Source organism: Sus scrofa, chromosome 3, assembly GCF_000003025.6.
Source record: "Sus scrofa isolate TJ Tabasco breed Duroc chromosome 3, Sscrofa11.1, whole genome shotgun sequence".
NCBI lineage: Eukaryota > Metazoa > Chordata > Mammalia > Artiodactyla > Suidae > Sus > Sus scrofa.
This window is the reverse complement of record NC_010445.4, coordinates 67,918,443-67,945,455: the sequence shown is the minus strand read 5'-3', so window position 1 is coordinate 67,945,455 and position 27,013 is coordinate 67,918,443. Positions and strand designations below refer to the sequence as shown.

The 27,013-nt window shown below is 38.8% G+C and overlaps 1 protein-coding gene across 1 annotated transcript in view; it reads right to left on the bottom strand.

Moving 5' to 3' along the window:
* The window catches only part of TACR1 (tachykinin receptor 1), a 182,367-nt gene that overhangs the window by 76,278 nt on the left and 79,076 nt on the right, over positions 1-27,013 (bottom strand). The window contains exon 2 of the mRNA XM_021087317.1: positions 5,217-5,411. Coding sequence (XP_020942976.1) covers positions 5,217-5,411 — 195 coding nt within the window. The remainder of the gene's footprint in view (positions 1-5,216; positions 5,412-27,013) is intronic.

Genomic DNA, 27,013 nt, shown 5'->3' with positions numbered 1-27,013 from the left:
TGCACAATAGTGATTAATATTTCTACACACTTTAAAATGATCACCATGATATCTAGTCACCATCTGTCTCCATCTAAAGATGTTACACAATTATGGACTATATTCCCCACACTGTACATTTCGTATCGATAAACTCATTTATTTTGTAACTGGAAGTTTGTTCCTCTTAAGCTCCCGTACCTGTTTCTGCCCTCCCTTAAACACCCTGCTCACTGCCATCCACCTATTTTTTTATGCATCTATGACTCTATTTGAATTTTATGTTTGTTCATTTGTTTTTTTTTATCAGATTCCATAAAAATCATACAGTATTTCTTCATCTGACTTTTTTTTTTTTTTTTTTTTGCTTTTTAGGGCCACACTTGTAGCAAATGGAGGTTCTCAGGCTAGGGGTTGAATTGGAGCTACAGCTGTCAGCCTACACCACAGCCACAGCAATATCGGATCCAATACAAGTCGTGTCTGCAACCTACACCACAGCTCACGGCAATGCTGTATCCTTAACCCACTGAGTGAGGCCAGGGATCGAACTTTCAACCTCATGGTTCCTAGTCAGATTTGTTTCCGCTGTGCCACGAGGGGAACTCCTCTGATTTATTTCTTTTTGTATAATACCCCCTAAGTCCATCCATGATGCTTCAAGTGGCAAGATTTCATTCTTCTTATGGCTAAGTAATATCACATTCTTTATCCATTCATCTGTTGATGGGCAATTAGGCTGTTTCCATACCTTAACTATTGTAAATAATGATGCAATGGACATACGAGTGCATATATCTTTTCAAACTAGTGTTTTTGTTTTCTTTGGTTAAATATACAGGAGTGCAATTGATGAATCATATGGTAGTACTCAATTTTTTGAGGACCCTCCATACTGTTTTCCACAGTGTCTGCGCCAATTTATATTCCCACCAACATTGTTCCCTTTTCTCCACATCCTCACTAATATTTGTTATTTAAATAGTCTTTGTGGTAACAGCCATTCTGACAGTTGTGCGGTGGTATCTCAATGTGGTTTTGATTTTCATTTCCCTGATAATTATCATCTTTTCCCTTCAGTAATCTGCCTTTTCATTTCATTGATAGTTTTGTCCACTGTGCAAAACGTTTTAGTTTGATATAGTCCCATTTGCTTATTTTCGGTTTTGTTCTCCTTGCCCGGGGAGAAAGATCCAAAGGCGTATTGCTAAGATTGATGTCAAAGAGCATACCGCCCACGTGTTCTTCTAAGAGTTTTGTGGTTTCAGGTCTTATATTTAGATATTCATCCATTTGAGTTTATTTTTGGATGTAGTGTGAAAGAGTAGTCCATTTTGATTCTTTTGCATGGAGCTGTCCAGTTTTCCCAACACCATTTATTACAGAGACTTTTCCCCATTCTATATTCTGGCTTCTTTTGTCATAGATTAATTGACCATATACGTGTGGGTTCATATCTAGGCTCTTTATTGGTTCTGTTTTTGTGCCAGTAATATAGTGTTTTGATTACTGCAGCTTTGTATCATCAAGCTCTACCCTAAACATTCTATTAACTGTATAGTATTCCATGACGTGCTTGTACCACATTTTTAAAATCCATCTTATTGATGATAGTCATTTGAAATATCTCCAGTTTGGGGCTTTAAGAACATGCTGATATGAACAACATCTAGATGTATTTGTTTCAGAGGTAATACAAATTACCCCTGAGTGAAATTGCAGGGTTATGGGATTTCTCCTTTTCTAGATACTACAAATGTTACCAATGTGGTTTTATCAATGTATACTTCTAGCACTCTACAAAGGTTCTCATTGTTCCATGTCTTCACCAAAACTTCTAAATGCTTAGTTAGACTTAACATTTACTAGTCTAATGGTCTAATGGGTGGGCAGTAAGATCTCATGTTTTTTGTTTTTTTTGTTTGTTTTTTTTTGGTCTTGTCTTTTGTCTTTTTTTAGGGCCACACCCACGGCATATGGAAGTTCCCAGGCTAGGGGTCGAATTGGAGCTGCAGCAGCTGGACTACACCACAGCCACAGCAATGAAGGATCCCAACCGCGTCTCTGACCTACACCACAGCTCACGGCAATGCTGCATCCTTAACCCAGTGAGTGAGGCCAGGGGTTGAACCTACGTCCTCATGGATGTTAGTCTGGTTTGTTAACCCCTGAGCCATGATGGGAACTCCTCATTATGGTTTTAATTTGCATTTCACTGGTGGTGAAAGAAGTTGTATGCCTCCTTATATACTAATTGCTCATTTGGATATTTCCTTTTGTGAGGTTCATGTTCAAAACTTTTGCTTGTTCATTTATTGGTTTGCCTTTCTTTAAAAGTGCTTCATTTAATCCATGTAACAATAAAAAATTGGAATGGTAAGTAATCAGGGTTAGAGGTTAACCATGCAGCCAGAAGGCAAATGCAGCAAACTAAGATTTTCACAAAACCTTTTTATGTAATTACATGGCATAAATTATTCATCAGACAAATTGGGCCTAAGCATCTGCTCACCACACTGCTGCCAATCATCTGCCTATGTACCCAGATCAATGAATGATGCTGATGAGAGGCAATAACATTCACAGACTCTTTCCAAGGTGCATGGCACTGAGCTAAGCACGTATCTTGTTTATTTCTCTCAATATCTCTATATGGAATGTGCTATTAGGCTTAGAAAGCTTAAATAACTTGACCATTATGACTTAACTAGGGAGTGATGTAGCTGAGAGTGATCCCTCATTTAACTCTAGAGCCCATGATCTTATCCTAATTATTACACTGCCTCAAAACAAAGTTTCCTTCTGGTTTCAAATGTGGAATTACTGTGTACTGTGGAAATGGCAATCATGCGTTCTAATAGAAGAGAATATAATTAAATGAATAGATTAGAATTGGTAAAATTTAAAATCTCTAAAAATATATCACAGTACCTTATGACAGATGCTGACAAAAAGAAAACAGGTTTGTTTAAAGCTTACCCTTGGCTTTTGTTTGTATCACAGCATATGGACTCTTTCAATTTACTTCTGCATCTGTAAACATTTTATTCATCTTGAATAGATAAAATCAGGAGCTCTTAATCCAGACTCATTTTTTTTAGGTTAGAATCATGAAATAAATGATAATGTCAGATCTAACTATGCATCCAGTAGCATCGAGCCCAAATTCTCAAAAGGAAATGACAGTCTAAAACGTTGCGTCTCAGAGGGATTTTCTGATCATTAATAAGCATAAAACAGCAAAGTGTTTACAAGTAAAACCCTAAACACTACTCTTTCTTGGAAGAGATCCCAGAGATCTATTTGGAGTTTGTTTGGAAGATAAAAGAACCGTGCTTATTTGAAACAAAAAATTACAGAAAGGTAATCAGATTTTGAAAAGCTCATGAGAACTAAGAACTGAGCTAACAGTCCATGAAGCTGATGACCATTTCGGGAGCGGTGTACTTAACGAGCTTTAATTCGGAGAGTTTTTTTCCCACTTTGAGGAAACTTTCTGGCTTGAATATCTCCATGAGTCTGATACAGCTTGTAAAGCTATGTTCTTTCTCCCACTGCAACCCTGCTCAGGCTTGCAGTTTCATTCGAAAGAAAGATATTCAATGTCTCCTAGGCTGGGCATTAATTCTCAGACTGCTTGATCAATTAAATCCCACTGTCTGTGTCTGGAAGGCAAAGTCTGAGCTTTATGTATAGCTTTCTGGCAAGCCACATTTCTGTGCTCCATGGAACAGGTGCAGCAGTATAACTCTGTGTGCAACAGGCTTTTGGACCCTCAAATCTTGGGGACCAACAGGTACAGTGTCTCATTTTTACCATTTAGTAAGTTCATGATTTTGGTTCAATAACATCTTCTCTTTCATATGGCATTTTATAGCTTACAAGGTGAGAATACATTATCTTTTTTGCTCTTCAAGACAGTTGTTTATGGGAGGAAGTCCTTTTTCATCTTCCATTTTATCGATGAGGAGAGACTGTGATGTTGCCTAGCATCACATAGCTAGTAACTGGCAATCTTATAATTAAACCAGGGATTCTAACACCAGTGTTCTTTTACCATTCACTTAATAAATCCAAGATTGGAAAATTACAGAGGACTTTCAAAAGGACCCATATTATCAATATGCTTCTAGTCCAGAAAACTGATGGTAATATACATGTCCCATTGCTGCTTACTGGAACAAAACAAAACAAAGAATAAGCCATCTTATTGTTGCCTCTAGGTTAAGACGTCTTTGAAGAAATGGCCAGGATAGCTTTTTTTTTTTTTTTCTTCTGCTTTTTAGGGCTGCACCCATGGCTAGGGGTCAAATTGGAGCTACAGCCACAGTAACTCGGGATCTGGGCCACATCTGCGACCTACACCATAGGTCACTGCAACACCAGATCCCCAACCCACTGAGCGAGACCAGGGATCGAACCTGCATCCTCCTAGTCGGTTTCATTAACCGCTTAGCCATGAAGGGAACTCCCAGGATAGCTTTGAAAAACCCTAAATGTGGTCAGTCAGGCCCCTGGAAGAGAAGTAGGCTTGCCCTGTAGGGAACTTGTAGCTTATACAGTCTCAATGTATTAGCCTTGTGGTCATATGCATTTTATTCGTATAGGTCTTATTTCCCCAGCTGTAAAATCCTGGAAGGTAGGTGTTTTGGTTTAGTTTTCCCCTGAGTCAGATCCTGAGATAAAAGATTCAAGTGCAAATGACTTATTTGGAAAGGGAAAGAAACACCAGGAGGGAGTGTGGCTAACAAAGGGTACATCCTTTGCCAGGGTAACTGGAGGTTAATTCCAAGAAGAAACCCTCAACACAGTCAAACACACCTGAGACATCCCACCTGAAGGGTGAGGGATCTGGTGTGTTCATATGCCAACTCCCATCTGTCATTTTTGAAAGTTGCAGGCAGTTGGGGTGGGGTAGTTCCCTCACCCTCTGGCATGCTGTACAAAAGGGCAAAGTGGGATTCCCAGGCAAAGAAATGCAGACACAGGCAGGGCAAAGTCACTGGTAAAAGGCAGGAGGAATATGGGCGCACGCTCAGATGGTATGCTATTTTTAATAGGATCCAGGTCTTAAAATCCAGAATAGTATGGTTGCATCAACCTGATATTAGAGTGGTAGTGAGAAATGGCTACAGATACACATTAAATTGTAACCAATAAAGGACATGGAAAGAAAAAAGAAACAGCAACAACAAAAAAAAGGGCAAAGAAGGCCCTGGGGAGTCATCTCTACTCACACTTTCTCGTAAATCTTGCTGGGATGCTCTGGCCATTCAATCATGCACACCACTCTGTTGGGCATGGTCTCTGTGGTTGAGTAGTAGCCTTGGGGAAAGGCCAGCAGGAGAGCCAGGAGCCAGATGACGCCGATGACCACCTTGGTGGCTGTGGCTGACAGCCGGGGCTGGAGGGGGTGGATGATGGCCATGTACCTGGAACAGAGAAGAAAGGACACAAATCTAATTTGGTCACAAAAATCTACATTAGTGATTATGTGTTGCTCCTGCCCAATGAAAAACTCCCCGGAAACCCTTTGAGCCCTGCTGATTTTTACAACTGTTTTCTTTTTCATGTTCTATTCTTAAGCTTTATGACTTTTATGACTTAAGTGCTAAAATCCATAAGATAAGTCAGCCTTTTTTTTTTTTTTTTTTTTTTTTTTTAGTATATTAGAACCCACCTGGCAACATTCCAGGAAAGAAATGCTCATTGTTGGAGCACTCACACTTTAGGACATGATGCCCAAGTGTAAGTTAGTGGCTTACAGTGAAATCAGAGAAATAAGAATAATGTTGTACATTTATTCAATATGAAGCCTATCTTTATATTTTTTAGATTAAGGAAAGATAATAGAAACAGTAGTTTTTAAAGCCCTGGTGTGGCAATTTAAAAGGCTAGCAATCCTGTACAAGCCCATATAACCTGAAGGGAAGCGGAAAAGTGTACCCTGCTTCACTGTTGATGGGAACATAAATTGGTAAAAACTACTATGGAAAACAATATGCAGGTACTTAGAAAACTAAATATAGAACTTCCATATTATCTAGCAATCCCACTCCTGGGCATATATCCAGACAAAACTTTCATTCAAAAAGATACATTCACTCTTATGTTCATTGTAGCACTATTCACAATAGCCAAGACATGGAAACACCCTAAATGGCCATCGACAGATGAATGGATTAAGAAGATGTCGTACATATATACAATGGAATACTACTCAGCCATAAAAAGGACAAAATAATGCCATTTGCAGCAACATGGTTGGAACTAGAGATTCTCATACTAAGTGAAGTAAGTCAGAGAGAGAAAGACAAATACCATATGATGTCACATATCTGGAGTCTAAAATATGGCACAGCTGATTATATCTACAAAACAGAAACAGATTATGGGCATAAGGAGCAGACTCAAGGTTGCCAGGGGGAGGGAGTTGGATGGATGGAGAGTTTGGAGTTGGTGGATGCAAACTGTTACATTTGGAGTGGATGGGCAATGGAGCCCTACTGTACAGCAGAGAAAATTGTTTGTGATTGGGTCACTTTGCTATACAGCATAGATTAAAGAAACATTGTAAATCAACTATACTTTAATAAAATTTTTTTGGAAGAGAAGTGAATGGGTATGAATGAGAATACAGTGGCCTAAAGCTAGCAGAAAACAATAGCTCCTGGAAATATCCTAATTCTTTGAACACCTAGAATTCAGTGTATGGCTAACAACACATGCTTCATGAAAAGTAAGAAACTCTCCACCTCCTGAGACAGACACACTTGGACATATCAAAGGCCAGGGTGGAAGAACCTCTTTGTGGAAAAAGGAAGCAAAGTGAATGATGTCTTCAGACCTGGAGCCATTTCTCCATCTCTTACTTGGGATCGAACACTGAGTGGTGTCATCTGAATGAGTATCCACATCTGAATTTGTGGATTTTGCCTTTGAGATTCAGCAGAGATTTTAGAATTAATAAATATTCCAATCAGCATTCCATCAGTTATAATTACATCAATTCTGCCTCCTGCATTTTAAAAGTCATCTACTTTTTAAAGGGATAGATTTAGGCCAGTCCCCAGCACCCTTGCCCTGAGCAGTTGAGGTGTGTGGTGGGCAGGAACCAAGCAGCTTGGGGCGGGACATAGCCCATGCCCCTTCTGGGGTGCTGCTCCCTTTCCCCATCTTGAGAGGAGCCCTTCTGCATGGTACCTTGTTCTTCAGAGAGTGCAGAGCTCAAAGCTGCCACAGTCATATACTCTCACCTCATTTGCTTGGTTAAAGTGTTCTCACCTGGGGGAGGGGAGTTGTGTTCCACCCCCTTTCCTATCCCTTTGAATTTGTTGTTATTTTGCACTCAACACCTGCGATTGAAGACTGCATACATAAACATTTTTATTTTCTTGCAAAGTTCATGAATCCATGCCTTAAAATATGCATTTTTTTCAGAGCAGGAATGTCTTATATCGCCTCTGCAGATGAAATATTATCTGGCTACACCTCAGAATCATGCATTTGATTCTCTGACATACAGGTACTTCTGGCTTCCATGGGACTTCAATGGAGACTTCAGAAATGAGCAGACAAACAGCACAGCTGTCAGCTGGCTCCACATAATTCTTTTTACAGTCTTTGGACTCCAGCATCACTAGGCTAAAACAGGCCATGGTTGCAAGTAAAGCAATTTCATTCAGTATGTGGACTACAAATTGACACTGGGCACCTGCCACACGCAGAATATCATGTTTCCTACTGGAATCCGAGCTTCTAATTTCTCCAAGGAGAAAAGGCATGTAAAGAAGCAGCCGTAAAACATGACAGTTGGATATGTGACCTCAAATGGTAATTTTATAAATACCTTAGAGCTTTCGGGAGGCAGCAGAAGTAATCAAGCTTTGCAATGGCAGGTGGACTATCAGAGAGCTTGAAAGGATGTGCTTACTGGATTTGGGGTGAGCCTATGGAGCATTCTCCTTTGAAGGACAGGAAGCATTCAGAGCCTTTTTCCCTTTTCCATGTTATGGTTAGACAGATCTTCCCTGTCTGAGAAGTTTGGTGGTTCAGTTTTCACGAAGATGTCCCTGATCATCTTTTTATCATCCTAAACTTTAGAATAACTTTCTCTATATTTTCTTCCTAGGGACCTAGGCTTTCCTTCTCTCATCTCTAAGACTGATGCCAATGAAGGTATGCGGTGTATGAAGGCTAGCTATTAGGATGCCTCAGGTCAGCCTTTACATATATGATCAGAACTGAGGATAAGAGGGAAACCCCCAGGATCTTTTCCTTCTCTTTCTTTTGGAAAGTGAGTAGGTAGTCTTGAAATCAGGAGAGAGAGACTTGCAACAGATATTGTGGTGGAGGTGAGTAGTAATCTATAAATCTCTGGGTAAGTTTCCCTAGTTGAGTTGGTAGCTATTTAACCCTGTCCCTCAACTGCCATCTACAGAACATCAAAACAGCAAAGACAACTGTCAACATGCAGTGAATCAAGCTTTGTCTGGCTACTTCCAAGGGAGATCCAGTACAATGCAGACTTGATGACCTTCCATCCTTGGGGAAGTACCCTGAAAAGAATCCTGAGAAGTCTAGATTTTCCTCCTGATTCTGTCTCTTTCCTGACAGCAATGAAACCTTGGTTTCCCCTTGGCTGTGGATGGGGAATCCAAGAATCAGAGCCAATGGAGGTGGATTTGCACAGCCACTATTGTCTTCTTACCAATTTGCTGAAGGGTTGGCCCTTGATGGTCATGGCTGGAATCTGCATTAAAATTGTAGAATTATGGAATCATTTCCCAGAGAAATGATTTCCCCTGCAAAACTGGACATGTAGCCATGAAGATGCCTGTCTCATCTTCAGCACCTCCCTGCATTCTGTGTCTATGCATTCTCAGGCTTCATAGGAGCTTGGAGAGGATGCACAAGGGAGAATATAGCAATTACACTGTCCCTTTTGGGTATTCTCTCAAATGCAAAATTTTAATTTACTTTTAACTCAGGATAAATGTTCAGTCTTAAATAAATGTAACCCAACACCCATTCTCATGCCCAAAGTGGTGATACACCACTCAGAGTCTAATGTAACTGGGGCTTGAGGGGGATTGCATCAGCAGCATATTGGCATTGTAGCTGCAAATGGGTGGCAGAAAGCCATTTTCTATTTTTATTACAAAAATTGTCATTTGGGAACCCATTCCGGTTAACCATTTCTTGCTTATAGGAGCTGTTTTGGTGACAGATGAAACTATTGTACACATACAGAGAGAATAAAAAGACTGGCTTTTAAAAATGTATATATTTTCATTTGTATGAAATAAAGCCATTTATAAATCTCCTTCCCCTCCTTTCTTCTTTTTTTTCCTTTCTTCCTTCTCTTCCATTTCTCACTTCTGGAGCTTGTATAACATATTTCTTTCTTATTTGCCCCAAATCTAGTAGCACTTGGAATACTTGTCCGCATGCATGCATATTTTCTTTTTTACTGCCATTCTTAGCTTGGATTCCATTAACATACACTTATATATTTATTCTTAACCACTCTGAATAATTCTTGCTTATTTGGTTGTAAGTTATCACAGAGTAAGTGCTGCAAGCCCCGGGAAATTACATTCAATAAATATTTATTGACTGCATTGTGCTCATGGGACTAGAAGTCAGTCAATGAAATGTCTTTCTAGTTTATGCATTAATCATTAGGCTGCTGGAGACAGGGGTCTGGAGGCGTGGGATGTAATTATATTCTCTACTTCAGGTTGTTTCAGTCCCACTGAGGGCCATCAGCTTTCATTTGAATTGTATGTGTCCTCCCCAATGAAAATTTGAGGTGCTGTATTCCTTGTGCATGGTTATGCTTTATAAAAAGAATTCTCCATATAGTCCCTTAAATCTGGCAAAATATAAACCTGCACATTTTTTAAAAAACAGAGCGAAACAATCTTATTGTGAGAAAGAACTCCAACCTTCTGACAAGCTGCAGCATCCTCATAACTTCCTCCTATACAAGCCCTAGGTCATTTGGCAAAGAGAATGTCTTTTCTCTACTAGAAGATCTGTCTTACCAGGTCCTTCTTCCACGCTTCCCCCTCCAATTCCAGTTCCTGCCCTCCATTATCCCTGCAAGTATAAAAGCAGCCATATACAAGGCATGAGTGTGTGCCTATAAAATTTTATTTACAAGACTGGTGGTGACTGGACTTGGCCTCTAGGCCATAGCTTGCTGACTGTTGGTCTTGTTTATGGGAAGTGTGGAGCAAGAGGAATTAGACCCATAGGAGAACAAGGTATGCTCTTCAGAAACACTCTTTACCTTTGACAAACTGAGGATTCTAGGGCTCCTCACTGGAGTAGATAAATCTTACAGCAGTAAGGTGATCAGTCACACATCATGACCCAGAACCCCAAAGCAGCGGTCACTCAGCCTGGCATACGTTTCCTTCTCCATCTCCTTCTGGTTGACTCCAACTTATGTTCATGGCTGACTTAGGTATCCTGCCTTTACTACTATGAAGATCTCTAACTTTGTGCCAGTGACACTTCCCTTTATTTATTTGCATATCTATCTCTCTCTACCATAGATTCTTTGAAGATGGTAGTTGCTATGACTTATTCATATTAGTGTCCTTGTCTTCCTCAGTGCCTAGCAAATACTCAATGAAAGCTTAATTGAATAGGTGAATACGCAAATTTCTTGGCACATACCTGGGGCTCCATAAATGGTTATTGAATAAAAATACATGCAGCAGGAGAAATATAGGCATATTATACCTTTGTTTCTCGCAGTCTGAATATATGTGAGAATAATTATTGCTCAGTGTTTTCTGTCACATAGACAACCAGGATCATCCAGCAAGAGTGACCTTATTGGACATGGGTCTTCAGAATTTCCTAGCACTTGACATTAAACACTTAAATAAATTCTCAACAAGTATTTATCAACTAACTCCTGCATTGACCAGTATGTTGGAAACTATATAAAACTCAGTCTTTCTACATGGTATTACCTATTGTCTCTTCTTCGGATAAGAGGTCATTTCATCCTTTCTTATTTATTTATTTATTTTTGTCTTTCATCTTTTTGAGGCTACACCCACAGCATATGGAGGTTCCCAGGGTAGGAGGTGAATTGGAGCTGTAGCTGCCAGCCCACGCCACAGCCATAGAACACCAGATCTGAGTTGAGTCTGCGACCTACACCACAGCTCATCGCAATGCCGATCCTTAACCCACTGAGCAAGGCCAGGGATTGAACCCACATCTTCATGGATACTAGTCAGGTTCATTAACTACTGAGTCATGATGGGAACTCCTCATCCTTTCTTATACCCCCCCCCCATCTCTTCCATTATAAAGATCTTGTTGTCTTTTAACCTGATGTCACAAACATTTTGTCAGTTGGAGTTTTCTTCCCAGGACTTTTCTATAACCATCAAAATTCAGGGATTTCATTTAGCCATATTACTTGAGCAACAACTTTGTCTATTCAGTTAAGACCAAGCTCACAAACTATAACCAAAAAGGTCTTTGAGCAGCCAATAGAGATGACCCAAAGTTCACACACCACTAGAGCACTGTGGTAAAATGGCAGAGCCCCTCACATTCTCACTTCTATGTTATGCACAACTCTAAAATGCATGTGGGTTGGTTTGGTTTTGGTTTTGTTTTGTTTTGTTTTTTGCCTCTGAGCCAAGTAGATTCATAACACTGTCAGTGGAATCATTTCAAAAAGTACCAGATGACAGCAGAGGGCAATGAACAAGACCATAAGAAATGGATGCAAAAACACTTGGAACCAAGAGCCTGTGACAATTTAAAGTGAATTGAAGGGGAGTTTCCTTCATGGTTCAGTGGTTAACAAATCTGACTAGGAACCATGAGGTTGTGGGTTCGATCCCTGGCCTTGCTCAGTGGGTTAAGGATCCGGCATTGCTGTGGCTCTGGTGTAGGCCTGTGGCTGCAGCTCCCATTAGACCCCTGGCTTGGGAACCTCCATATGCCATGGAAGCAGCCCCAGAAAAGGCAAAAAAAAAAAAAAAAGTGAATTGAAGGAGAGGATGTGGCTGACTGTTGTCCAAGCTGTTTTGTTCAGGTGTGATCTGAGGACTCTTGTGGTTCAAAGATGGTTCAGATACAGAGTCTTTAGTCAGAAATATCACAAAAGTACAAATGACTAGCGTTTCCTGGTGGCTCAGTGGATAAAAGATTTTGCATTCTCACTGCTGTGGCTCAGGTCACAGCTGTGGCACAGGTTTTTGTTGTTGTTGTTGTTGTTGTTGTTTTGGGCCTCACCCGAGACATGGAATTTCCCAAACTGGGGGTCAAATCAGAGCTATGGCTGCCAGCCTACACCACAGCCACAGCCACAGCAATGCAGATTCCGAGATGCATCTGCAACTACATCACAGATCACAGCAATGCTGGATCCTTAACCCACTGAGCAGGGCCAGGGATCAAACCTGCATTTTCATGGATCCTAGTCAGGTTTGTTACCACTGAGCCACAATGGGAACTTCTGTGGTACATGTTTGATCCCTGGCCCATGAACTTCTACATTCCACAGGCTCAGCCAAAAAGAAAAAGAAAAAAAAAAAAAAAAAAGAAAATATACATGACTAAGGCCTGAAATGAACTCTGGGGGAAATGCACTAAAGGTCTAAACCAAATATAATATACTGAGGTTTGGTTTTTTTTTTTTTTCCCCATTGTGTGGCTGGACCCTGCAGCATATGGAAGTTCCTGGACCAAAGACTGAATCAGGCCACAGCTGCAACCTGTGCTGGATCCTTTAAACCACTATGCCAGGCCAGGGATCAAACCCATACCTCCACAGCAATCTGAACTGCTGCCCTCGTTTTCTTAACCCACTGTACCATGGTGGGAACTCCTATCCTGAGTGTTTTGAAGAGCAACCAAGATGACATAGTAGGAAGACTCTGAGCGCAACTCCTCCCATGGGCACATCAAAATTACAACTATTTACAGAGCAACTATCTGTATGAATGACATTAAGATGATCTAAGAAGATTTTCCACAACTTAAGATATAAGAAATAACCATAAGAAGATAGATAGGAGGGGAAAAGACATGGTGTGGTTAAGATCCACACCCCTGGGGAGGTGACTCACAAACAGAAGATACTCACAATTGCAGAGGTTCTTTCCAAGGAGTGAGCGATCCAAGCTCCACATAGGGTTCCCTAGCCTAGAGATCCTTCACTGGGAAGGGGAGCCCCTAGAACATCTGGCTTTAAAGGCTAGGCAAGTTTGCATACAGGAGAGCTGGAGGGCCTCAGGAAATAGATTCTGCTCTTAAAGGATACATGCAAAATTTCATACTCTGAGACCCAGTGCAGAAGTGGTAGTTTGAAAGAAATCTAGGTCAGACCCACTTGCTGATCTTGAAGAGCCCCCCAGACAGGCAGGAGGCAACCAGGATTCCCACTGAAGACATAAAAAATAGAGGCAGCCTTCTTTGAGAGCTTACTCTACCACAAGGACACTGGTGCTGGCAAGCACCATTTTGGCCTCTTCCCTCTAGCTTATTAACACCAGGATCAAGCCCCATGCACTAGTAGTCCAGGGCCAGCCCTGGGACCCCATGTACTATGCAGTCAACTATGTCAGGACCATAGTAGAATGTCCACCAGTAGAATGGGACCATCCCAGGGACTTCCTATGCTGTGTAATCAATCATGCCTGGACATGAACCACCCACCAGTGGACCAGGAACAGCTCCATGACATCCTGGGCCACACAGCCATACTTGAATCAAGAACTGCCCACCTGCAGGTCTGCACCAGCTCCAGGACACCCAAGACCCTGGCACTGCCCAATAGTGAGCTGGAACCATGACTGGGGCTACCCAGCACATGCACTAAACCACCCCAGGACCAGTACTCACCTACCAGTGACTGGAAGCCAACACACAAGGCAGGACTGGCAGCCAGCTGGGCTGGGAAACAGCCCTGCCTATCAGCACACTCATAGTAGTTGCCCCCACCATAACAGATGGGCCTATTCAGCCCATAGAGCTGTGGGGTCCAGAGGGGAGCATGCTGCTGGGCACCATCGAACATCTGCCTCATAAGGTCCCTTCTCCAAGACTGGGAAATGTAACCTATCTAACTAATATATACAAGTAAAATACAGAAACTTAGGCAAAATTAGACCACAAAGAAAAATATTTCAAATGAAAGAAAAAGATAAAACCCCAGAAAAAGGACTAAGCAAAGTGGAAAAGAGCAATGCACTGAATAATGATTTCACAGTATAATCATAAAGATGCTCAATGACCTCAGGAGAAGAATGGATGTACACAATGAGAATTTTAAGAGAGTTAGAAAACAAAAAGAAGAACCAAACAGAGCTGAAGAATACAATAATTGGAATAAAAAACACACTAGAAGGAATCAAAAATAGATTAGATTACACAGAGGAATGGATCAGTGATCTGGAAGACGGAGTAGTGAAAAATCACTCAACCCAAATGGAAAAAAAAGAGAACCATAAAAAATGAGGATAGTTTAAGAGACCTCTGAGACAACATCGAGTGTACTAACATTTACATGATAGGAGTCCCAGAAGGATAAGAGAAAAAGAAAGAGACATCGAATTTATTTGAAATTATAAAGGCTGAAAACTCCTCTGACCTGGAAAATTAAACAGATCCGGGAAACAGAGAGAGTCCCAAATAAGAAGAACCCAAAGAAATTCACAGCAAGAAACTTTATAATTACAATGTCAAAAATTAAAGCTAGAGAGAGAATTAAAGCAGTAAGGGAAAAGCAACTAATTATGTAAAGGAATACTCTCATAAGAGCCAACTTTTAAGTAGAAACATTGCAGTCCAGAAAGGAGTGTCGTGATACCTTTAAAGTGTTTAAAGGGGAAAAAAACAACTTACAAACAAATTACAGTACTTGGCATTGCTATCTTTTGGATTTGAAGAAGAGATAAAGTTTTATAGACAAACAAAGGCTAAAAGAAATGTCAAAGGTAATTCTCTAAGTGGAGGCAAACATGCAGTAAAGATCACTTACAAAGCTAGTAGGAAGAGTAAAAGACAGAAGTAGTAAAATCATCTATATCCACATAAGTGTTAAGGGATATACAAAACAAAAAGATGTAAAATGTGGTGTAAAAACATCAAACGTGGGGTTGGGAGTAAAAAAGGGTGATTAGAATGTGTTCGAACTTAAGAGATCACCAGTGTAATCATCTGTCTGTCTGTCTGTCTATCTATCTATCTATCTATCTATCTATCTATCTATCGAAATCTTATGGTAACTACAAACCAAAAATCTCCAATGGATACATACACAAAAAGAGAAAGGAATCCAAACATAACAGTAAAGATAATCATCAAATCACAAAGGAAGAAAGCAGAAGAAGAAAGGAATAAAAACTAAAAAACAACAGCTAAAGAATTAACAAAATGACAGTAAGTATCTACCTATCAATAACTACTTTATTTATTTATTTATTTGCTTTTTAGGGCCACACCTGTGGCATATGTTAGTCCCAGGCTAGGAGTCAAATCAGAGCTGCAGCTGTTGGCCTACATCACCACCACAGCAATGCAGGATCCAAGCTGCACCTGCAACCTATATCACAGCTCACAGCAACACCAGATCCTTAACCCACTGAGCAAGGCTAGGGATCAAACCCATGTCATTATAGATACTAGTTAGGTTCATCGCCACTGAGCCACAACAGGAACTCCATCAATAACTACTTTAAATAAAAATGGACTATATGCTCCAATCAAAGGACAGAGTGGTGGGTGGATACAAAAATAAGACCCATATACGCTGACTGCAAGAAACTCAGTCAGATCTAAATACACATACAGACAGAATGAGAGGGACTAGAAAAAGGAATTCCATACAAAGGGAAACAAAGATAAAGTTGGAATAGCAATAGTTATATCAGACAAAATAGAGTTTAAACCAAAGGCTGTAACAAGAGACAAAGTAAGGGACATTATATAATGATAAAGGGATTGACCCAGCAAGAAGATATAACAACCAAAAATTTATAAGAACTCAAAATAGGAGCACCTAAATATATAAAGCAACTATTAACAAACAAAGAAAAAACTGACAATAATACAATAAGAGCAGGGAACTTTAACACTCCACTTACATCAATGGACAGATCTTCCAGACAGAAATCAACAAGAAAACACCGGCAACAACACATTAGATAAACCACCATTAGAACAGATGATCTTAATAGATATATAAAGAAATTCTGTACAAAAGCAGCAGAATACACATTCTTTTCAAGGGTACATGGAACATTCTTCAAAAATAAATCACATGTTAAGCCACAAAACAGGTTTCAATAAAATTTAAAGGATTGAAATCATATCAAGCATCTGTTCCTGATACAAACATATGGAGGCTAAATAATATGCTACAAAAAAGCCAACTGGTCACTGACAAAATCAAAGATGAAATTAATAAAATACCTAGAGACAAATTTAAAACAGAAATACAGCAATCCAAAAATCTATGGGATGCAGCACAAGAATTTATAAGAAGGAAGTTTATATAAGCCTACCTCAGGAAACAAGAAACATCTCTTTACACCTAAAGAAACTAGGAAAAAAACCCAAAATCCAGCTAGTGGAAGGAAAGAAATGAAAAAAAATATCAGAGCAAAAACAAATGAAATAGAGACTGAAGAAGCAATAGGAAAGATCAATGAAACTAAGAAGTTTTTTTTAAAAAAAATAAGCAAAATTGATAAACATTTAGTCAGACTCATCAAGAGAAAAAGATAGAGGACCTAAACAAATAAAATGAGAAATGCAAAAGGAGATGTTATAAAGCAATACTACCAAAATACAAAGGATAATAAGAGATTACTATGAAAAATTATATACCAATAAAATGAACAACTTAGAGGACATGGATAAATCCTTAGAAATATGCAATCTCCTAAGACTGAATCAGGAAGAAATACAACATATAAATGTACAAATTAACAGTAAGGAAGTTGAATCAGTAATTTAAAAAACCTCCAAACTAACAAAAATGGCTTCACAGGTGAACTCTACAAAACATTTAAAGAAGAGTTAATCCCAATTCTTCTCAAAATTTTCCCAGAAAATTGAAGAGGAAAGAGCATTTCCAAATTTATTCTGTGAGGCCATATTACTCTGATACCCCAAATCAAGTAATGATACACAAAATGGAAATTATAGACCAATATTGCTGTGAAATAGATGAAAAAATTATTAATAAAATATTATCAAAGGGAATTAGATAATACATTAACAGTATCATTCCCTATGATCAAGGAGATACATCACAGGAATCAAGGATGGTTCACTATCAGTAAATCAGTCAATGTCATACCCTCATTAACAAATTGAAGAATAAAAATTATATGATCATTTCAATAGATGAAGAAAAATATTTTGACAAAATTTTACACCAATTTATGATAAAAACTCCCGACAAGTGAGCATAGATGGAATGTACCTCAAAATAATAAAGGCCATACATGACAAGCCCACAGCTGACTTCATGGTCAATGGTGAAATGCTAAAAACATTCCTTCTAAGATCAGGAATAAGACAAGAACATTCTTTCTCCCTTTGTTCAACACAGTATTGGAAGCCCTAGACAGAGCAAGAAAAATAAATAAAAGGAATCAGAATTGGAAAGGAACAAATAAAGTTGTCACTGTTTGCTGATGAAAAAATATTGTATATAGAAAATCCTTAAGACACCACAAATTAGAATAAATGAATTCAATAAAGGTGCAGGCTTCAAATTAATATACAGAAATCTTTTGTTTCTAAGCACTAACAATGAATTTTCAGAATAAGAAATTAAGAAAACAATCCCATTCAAAATCACATCAAAAAGAACAAAATACCTAAGAATAAATCTAACCAATGTTGTTTAAAACTATAAAACTCTAGTGAAGTAAATTGAAGATAACGCAGATGGAGAAAAGTATCATATTCATAAATTTGAAAAATCAATACTGTTAAAATCATCATACTACCCAAAGCAATCTACAGATTCAATACAATCCCTGTCAAAATATCAATGCCATTTTTTTCACAGAACTAGAACAAACGATTCTCATATTTTTGTGGAAACAAAAGATTCCAAACAATGCAATCGATCTTCAGAAAAAAGAACAAAGCTAAAGGTATCACACATCCTGATTTTAAACTACTGCAAAAATATGATAATCTGGAGTTCCCGTCATGGCTCAGTGGTTAATGAACCTGACTAGGATCCATGAGGATGCAGGTTCAATCCCTGGCCTCACTCAGTGGGTTGGGTTAAGGATCTGGCGTTGCCGTGAGCTGTGGGGTAGGTTCCAGACACGCTCAGATACAGCATTGCAGTGGCTGTGGCGTAGCCCAGAGCTGTAACTCGGATTCAACCTCTAGCCTGGGAATCTCCATATGGCACATGTGTGGCCCTAAAAAGCAAAAAAAAAAAAAAAAAAAAAAGTATGGTAATCAAAACAGATAATACTGACATAAAAACAAATGTATAGATCAATAGAGCAGAATGGAGATTCCAGAGTTAAACTCACAGTTATATTGTTGATTAATCTATGACCATGGGGCAAAGTTATACAATAAGGAAAAGACAGCCTCATCAATAAATGATAGCAAAACTGGACAGCTACATGCAAAAGAATCAGACTTGAGGAGTTCCCGTCGTGGCGAAGTGGTTAACGAATCTGACTAGGAACCATGAGGTTGAGGGTTCGATCCCTGGCCTTGCTCAGTGGGTTAAGGATCTGGTGTTGCCGTGAGCTCTGGTGTAGGTTGCAGACGCAGCTCGGATCCTGAGTTGCTGTGGCTCTGGTGTACAGCTCCGATTAGACCCCTAGCCTGGGAACCTCCGTATGCCGCAGGGAGAGGCCCAAGAAATGGCAAAAAGACAAAAAAAAAAAAAAAAAAAAAAAAAAAAAGAATCAGACTTGATTATTTTCTCATACTATATACAAAAATGAAGTAAAAAATGGAGAAAAGACTTAAATATAAGAAACCACTCAACTCCTAGAAGAAAGCATAGACTTTATGAGCATTGGTCTAGGCAATATTTTTTTGAAATATCTCCTTAGGCAAGGGAAACAAAAGTAAAAGCATACAAAGGGGACTACAGCAAACTAAAAATCTTTTGTTTAGTGAAATAAACTATCAACAAAACAAAAAAGCCTACTAAATGGGAGAAGACCATTGCAAACGACATAGCTGAAGAGGGGTTAATATCCAAAATACACACAAAAAAACTTTATATAACTCACCATCAAAAAAATCCCAAGAAAGCTGAATTAAAAATGGGCAGAGAACCTGAATAGATATTTTTCCAAAGAAGACATACAGATAGCTAACAGGCACATGAAATGATGTTCAACGTTACTAATCATCAGGGAAATAAAAATCCAAATCTTAATGAGATATCACCTCACACCTGTCAGAATGGCTATTATCACATAGACAAAAAATAACAAGCATTAGTGAAGATGTGGAGAAAAGAGAACCCTTATTCCCTGTTGGTGGGAATGTAAATTGGTGCAGCCACTATGGAAAACAGCATGGAAGTTCTTTTCAAAATTAAGAGTGGAACTACTATATGATTCATCAATTCCACTTCTGAGTATTTTAATATATAGCATAACGCTCTCTGGTCAACTAGGTATGAAAATGTAGCCCGGCATAATCTAAAAGGTCATAATTTGAAGGATTGCATTTTTTTTCTGATTGTTAGGGCTGCACCTGTAGCCCGGCATAATCTAAAAGGTCATAATTTGAAGGATTGCATTTTTTTCCTGATTGTTAGGGCTGCACCTGCAACCAGGGTAGGGGTCGAATAGGAGTGGAAGCTATAGGCCTATGCCACAGCCACAGCAACGCAGGATCCAAGCTGCATCCTCAACCTACGCCACAGCACTCAGCAACGCCAGATCCTTAACCCGCTGAGCAGGGCCAGAGATCAAACCCATGTCCTCATGGATACCAGTCAGGTTCGTTTCCCCTGAGCCTCATTGGAAACTACTGAAGGACTGAATTTTCATACATCTTAGGCAGTATGGCCTTGACAGTAAGTTAATTAATGATTTATTCTGACCAATTTTGAAGTTAGTGTGAGCAATATCAAAGATGTTTTTCTCCCGAGGCTAGCCTATGTAGACAGTCATAGTTACACAAATATGTGTTTAGGGTTTCCATGATTCTTTGCCATTGCTTTCCCCAGTGGGACAAACATGTTTTTGGACAACCACAAGCTTGTCCTTTAAATTTGGTAGCAGAAAAGTTAAAGCAGGGGCACCTGAGACATAAGGGTGTAGTGGGAGGGCTTTTGGAGCATGGCATGTTCTTACCTTCTCCTAATTCAGGACAACCCTTCTTTTTTTCCTACATTTCTCTTTTATTCACTCCATAAAAGAAGGATCTGTGGCCTGGAATTAGGGTAAAGTGAATGAGGCGCTCACTTTTAGGTTTGTCCAAGTAGAATATTTGTCTTTACTGAAAATTTTGACCTTTTACTTGACATTGAGTTTTTGCATTAATTTTGATATTTTAAAATTCTGTCTTAAAATATTTGTCTTTATTGCTGAATTTTTTGTGCCTCCTTAAATTTTGCATCCCCAGCTCTGATGATCTCTTCCACTCAAGTATATTAGGCAGGGGAATCACTGATAAAATGAAGTCTACTACAACTAAGGTAGTTGTGGGACAGTTGTTTGGTGCTGCTGGCCCTATCAGCCATCTGATTACCAGTTAGTTATGCTGCGTCCTCTATCTGCAGCCTTTTAATGCCCGAGGTCACCAGAGCATGGCTCTGTGGGGTTGTGGTTTGTGGGAAACTTGGGAAATTATCAGTAATGTGTATAGGATGGATACTGAGCAAGCCTGCTGTAGACAGTATAGGGTGATTTGATCACTTCTTATTACAGTGATTTTGCCTTTTATGATATAGTAAAATTCATAACTAATTAATTGATTAATAGTATCTTATTTGTTAAAAAGTCTTTTGACTGCATTAAGTTAGAAATAAACAAAAGTGTATGTTAAATGAAAAATTAAGGACCAAATTTCTCCTTTTCATGAAAGTTGATGGTGAATCTGTAACCTGCACAAAGGGATTTTAGACACATTCTATGGGGCCAAAGTGTTATCACTGAACATATGAAAGCCAGAAAACACAAATCCACTGAAGAATCAGCATCATCTATGCCAAAAAGTTAGTAGCTACTTGAAGACAATTGTGCCCAAAGATAATGTAACAAATGCAGTGAAAATGATTAATTTGCTCATGATTCTGTGAAGCTTGACTTTTCATTTAGATTAAATGACTGTTCTAAATTAATTTCATTCATTTTCAGTTCCAATTTTTCTTGTGCATGTACAAAATTTCAAATGATAACTGAATATGATGGCTCAGCAGCAGAAGAACTTGGCAAGTAGCTAAATAGCTATAATTTTCTATATGTTATCAGATTTTTCAATTAGGAAATCAGTTAATCCCAATAATGTTTCAGTTGTTTTTTAATTCAATTCATGGGTTCAAAGTTTTTGGAAGCTGAAACAACTGACATTATTTTAATTGTTAACGCAAATTCATTTCTAGCTCCAACAGTGTAGATAAATTGTTGTGTCTTGTTTTGGTATCGATATGAATACAATCTGTTAAAAATAATGTTTTAACAAAATTAAGAAACCTATGGAACAGAAATGTACTTGGAATAGGTTGTGATATACATAATTTACAACTGTGCCCAAACAAGGTATGATATTTTACCAATTCAAATATAAGCTGAGTTGTTGAAATTTATAAATTTTTTTTAGGTCTACAGTAACTAATGTTTTTTGATGATAAAGTTAATGAATACATATGAATAGGATTTTAGAAATATTTGAGCATTGGCAAATTGTAAATTAACATATTTTTAAATTAACCAAATTATTGAACTTTTTGTAATTGAGTATTCTAAGTTTTGGTTGATTTTGTTTAAAATTCATTGAAAATCTTCATGAAAATGTTTTTATTGGAGTATCCCAAAATTTTAGCTTTTGAAACTTTTAAAAAATTTTTGATTTTTGAATACAAATATGGCAAACAAAAAGTCACTGAAATTTATTCCTGTAAAATCAGGAGAGGTATGATGGAAAGTAAGGAATGACATTTCTATGATGTACATAATTTAATTTTGGAATTTTTGAATTGCTCTTAGGAATATTTTATCTTATTGGAAGAATATATTAATGGATCTCCTATTTTTTAGTAAATACTTTATATATTCCATATTTGAATGGACTGGTACGAACCTGGGTAGGACTACAATTATGTAGTATCTAAATTTGGTAACATATTTAAAAAAAGAAACATAGAGACAACTTAATTATCAACTTAGACAATGTAGCTTTGTCTTTTAAATCCATATTTTTGTGTCTCTGTACCTTATTTTGGTTAAATTTTTTTGGATCAAACTTCCAGTTCACTGATTTTCTCTTTAGCATTTCTAACTATGAGACTTGACCACTTATTTATGTTTTAACTCTTATTATCTTTTATTTTTTATCATTTTTACTTGCTTATTTTTTAGCATGCTTTGTCATTTTTTATGTTTTCAGTTGCTGCTCATATTTTCGACATCTTGTTTAATTCCTTTATACATAGTAAACATAACTCCATAGTAATTCCAATAGCTTAAGTCTTTGTGGGTCTGCTTTTTTAGGTCACAATAATTTTTTTCATTATTTGTTTCATCTTGACTGCATCTTGTTTATTTTCCTTGGAATTTTATCTGTAAGAATTCACTGATGCTTGAGTTGAAGGTGGGTTCAGAGAAGATTTGCAATAGCTTTTGCCAAGAACCTGGGAGAACTTCCAGACTGAGGTGACTGTAAACTAGATTTCAGTGTAAGGATTTTTAGACCAACCAACTGATATGAATTTGTCCTGCATAACCATGGGAGAACTTCTTCCGCTGCAAATTTTCAGGAAAGATTTTTTTTTCTGTTGACTGAGCATCAAGGTTGATGATGGGCAAATTTCTTTGCAGTCCCTGGCAGGGTAGGTGCTTCTAGCTCTTTTTAACCCTGAGGATGTACTTCTTTACTTCTCAACTTTAAGAGCAGGTACCCTATTAGACAACCCACCTTGGGCAGATCCTAGGGTTTCTGTCTGGTCTTCGTATCTTGTAATTCAAAATCAAGGTGAAATTCTCCAAAGACAAAAGCTAATTTCACTGCTCTGTCCAGTACTTAGAAATCTTGTCTTTACTTAAACTGTCAAAATTTAATTTAATGGATATTACTCATTTTCTTGCCAGATAATTAATGCATTTAATAAAAGGTTTCTTTTCTTTTCTTTTCAGGGCTGCGCACATGGCATATGGAAGTTCCCAGGCTAGCAGTTGAATCTGAGCTGCAGCTGCTGCCACCACAGCCACAGCCACAACAACCCAGATCCAAGCTGTGTCTAGGAACTACACCACAGCTCATGGCAATGCCAGATCCTTAACCCACTGAGTGGGGCCAGGGATCAAACCTGCATCCTCATGGATACTAGTTGGGTTCATTTCGCTGAGCCACAACAGGAACTCCAATAAGAGGGTTTTTTGATGATGGTGGTATCTCATCCTGATTTTTTAGTTAATTTTTTTTTTTGGTCTTTTTTTTTGCCATTTCTTGGGCCACTCCCGCGGCATATGGAGGTTCCCAGGCTCGGGGGCCAATCGGAGCTGTAGCCACCGGCCTACACCATAGCCACAGCAACGCGGGGGTCCGAGCTGAATCTGTGACCTACACCACAGCTCACAACAACGCCGGATCCTTAACCCACTGAGCAAGGCCAGGGATTGAACCCTCGACCTCGTGGTTCCTAGTCGGATTCGTTGTTAACCACTGAGCCACGATGGGAATTCCAGATTTTTTACTTAATTTCAAGAGCATAAATCAGATTACCTAGAGTGCCATTTTGCTAGAAACAGAAGTTCTGCTGTCTTATTTTTCTCTTTGTGGTCTAAATATTGGAGTGAAAATTCAAATAATACCAGAATACAAAAAGGGAAAGCCTCTCTCTCATCTCCATATCCTAACAGAAACACCTAACTAACATACTTAGCACTTGGGAGTACCAAGTTTTATTTTATGTGTATATCTTTCACCAACACTTTGAAACAGGCTTCTGTTATGACTCCCATTTTCCACATGAGGAAACTGAGTCTCAGAGAATTTAAATGATTCACCCACTAAGTAATGGGGCTGTGTGGCTTCAAAGGCTTTGCATTCCTTTCCCCCCACCCATTTTGCTTTTTTTAAAAAAATCATAGGACTCTCACATTCACTGTCAACAATAGGTGAAACCTTCCTTTCTCTGCACATACAAACCTATACATTCATACTTTTTCCCAATTTCTTTTTTTAATCATTTATTCAGTAAGCATTGCTTTATGCCCTTCTGTGTGGCAGGTCAGAGCTCAGTATATTCATGTTTTGAAGGAGTGATCTGTCTTGCAGGAGAGGCACAAACTTACATGACAATGAAGATACAACAGTGCCATGTGCTTCAGGAGAGTTACAAAGCATCCGAAGCATAGAGCAGACAGAAGCCTATTTCAGCCTCAGTATGAAAGCCAGGGAAGTTTCTTAGTGGAGGTGGTATTTGAATTTGACCTTGAAGGAAGAGTTGGTGTGTACATCTATGGAGAGCTTTGTGCAGCATAATTTCTAGGAGGAAGCAACAATATTTACAAAGATCTGGCGACCTGAAAAGAAATGCCTCATATATAATAACTTCTAACATTTTGTTACATGCTTATTGGGCATAAACAAGTACTGCTTCTTTTGTATCCCCATGGTATCTGGCCAGGTAGAGCACAGCCCCTTAGTGACTACTATGTAATTTGTTTAACAGCTCTCTCTATTAAGCATGCAGATGTTGTTTGGAAAACAAGGATAGAGGATTGAATAAGGAAGGACATCATCTTGCGGGTCTCTGCTGGTGAAAGTGTCCAGAGAGAAAGCCAGCCTCCCAGGGAATATAGGCAGTGTGCTAGGACCAGGGCTGCCAAACAGAGTAAGAGCCCAAGAGAGGAAAACATACTTTCCAGAAAGTAAACATTCCCCAGGCTTGTGTTTACAGACCACCCTGTGGCCCATCCCACTGGTGATCTAGGGCTTCCTCAGTCTGCATTCCCAGGCACTGGAGCCCCTATTTATGACTCTCGTCATCCCATGGCGCTCCCAGACCATAACATACCTCTTTCTCTCTCCCCCTTGCTCTGATTTATTGATTTTACAGCTACTCAATCTCTCCTTTTCTTAAAATTTTATATTATAGTCTATTTACAATGTTCTATCAATTTCTGCTGTACAGCAAAGTGACCCAGTTATACATAATATACTTTTTCTCAAATTATTGTCCATCATGTTCCTTCACAAGTAATTGGATAGAGTTTCCTGTCCTATGTAGCAGAACCTCATTGCTTATCCCCTTCAAATGCAATAGTTTGCGTCTACTAACCCCAAACTCCAGTCCATCCCACTCCCTTCCCTCCCCCTTAGCAACCAGAAATCTATTCTCTATGTCTATGAGTTTGTTTCTGTTGTGTAGATAGGTTCATCTGTGCCATATTTTAGATTCCACATGTACATGGTATCATATAGTATTTGTTTTATTCTGACTTACTTCACTTAGTATGAGAATCTCTAGTTCCATTCATGTCTCTGTAAAAGGCTTATTTTGTTGTTTTTTATGCCTGAGTAGTATTACATTGTGTATATATACCACATCTTCCTAATCCATTCATTTGTCATTGGACATTTAGATTGTTTCCATGTCTTGGCTATTGTGAATAATGCTGCAGTGAACATAGGGGTGCATATATCTATTTGAATGAAATTTTGTCAGGATATACTCCCAGGAGAAGGATTACTGGGTCATATGGTAGTTCTATATTTAGTTTTCTGAGGGACCTCCATACTGTTTTCCATAGTGGTTGTACCAATTTACATTCCCATCACCAGTGTAGGAGGGTCCCTTTTTTTCCACACTCTCTCCAGCATTTGTTATTTGTTGAGTTATTAATGATAGCCATCCTGGTTGGTGTGAGGTAGTACCTCACTATAGTTTTGATTTGCATTTCTCTAATAATTAGTGATGTTGAGCATTTTTTTTTCATGTGCCTGTTGGCCATCCATATGTCTTTGGAGAAATGTCTATTTAGGTCTTCTGCCCATTTTTCAATTGGGTTGTTTGTTTTTTTCCTGTTGAGTTGTATGAGTTGTTTGTACATTTTGGAGATTAAGCCCTTGTCAATTGCATCATTTGCAACTATTTTCTCCCATTCTGTAAGCTGTTTTGGGGGGGGGTTTGTTTGTTTGTTTCCTTTGCTGTGCAAAAGCTTGTAAGTTTGACTAGGTCCCATTAGTTTATTTTTGTTTTTATTTCTATTGCTTTGGAAGACTGATCTAAAAAAACACTTGTATATGATTGATGTCAGAGAATGTTTTGCCTGTGTTCTCTTCTAGGAGGTTTGTGATGTCTTATGTTTAAGTCTTTAAGCCATTTTGAGTATATTTTTGTGCATGGTGTGAGGGTATGTTCTAGTTTCACTGATGTACATGAGGCTGTCAATCTCTCTTGAAGTGGTTTCTCAGGCTACACACTATTTACTGGGTAGTGGTGGTTGACTGAGATAACATGTGAGAAGGGAAAGGACAGAGCCTACATATGCACAGTAGGCACATGACACAGGTTTACTCTTACCTGGCATCTTTGTAAGGCACATAACCAGAGGCAGCACAATGTCTTCTCAGCGGCTCAACACCTAGCTTAAACCTGGGTACTCAGGACACTCGAAGCTTTAACTGTTTGAACCATGTATAACCGGCTGAGCCCAGGTCCAAGCACCCAAAGGATGCTCAAACTGTAAAAGGACAATGAGGCAGTGGCGTCTGCTTAATACCTGTTGTCGGAGTTCCTGTCCTGGCTCAGCAGAAATGAATCTAATTAACATCCATGAGGATGCAGGTTCGATCCCCAGCCTCCCTCAGT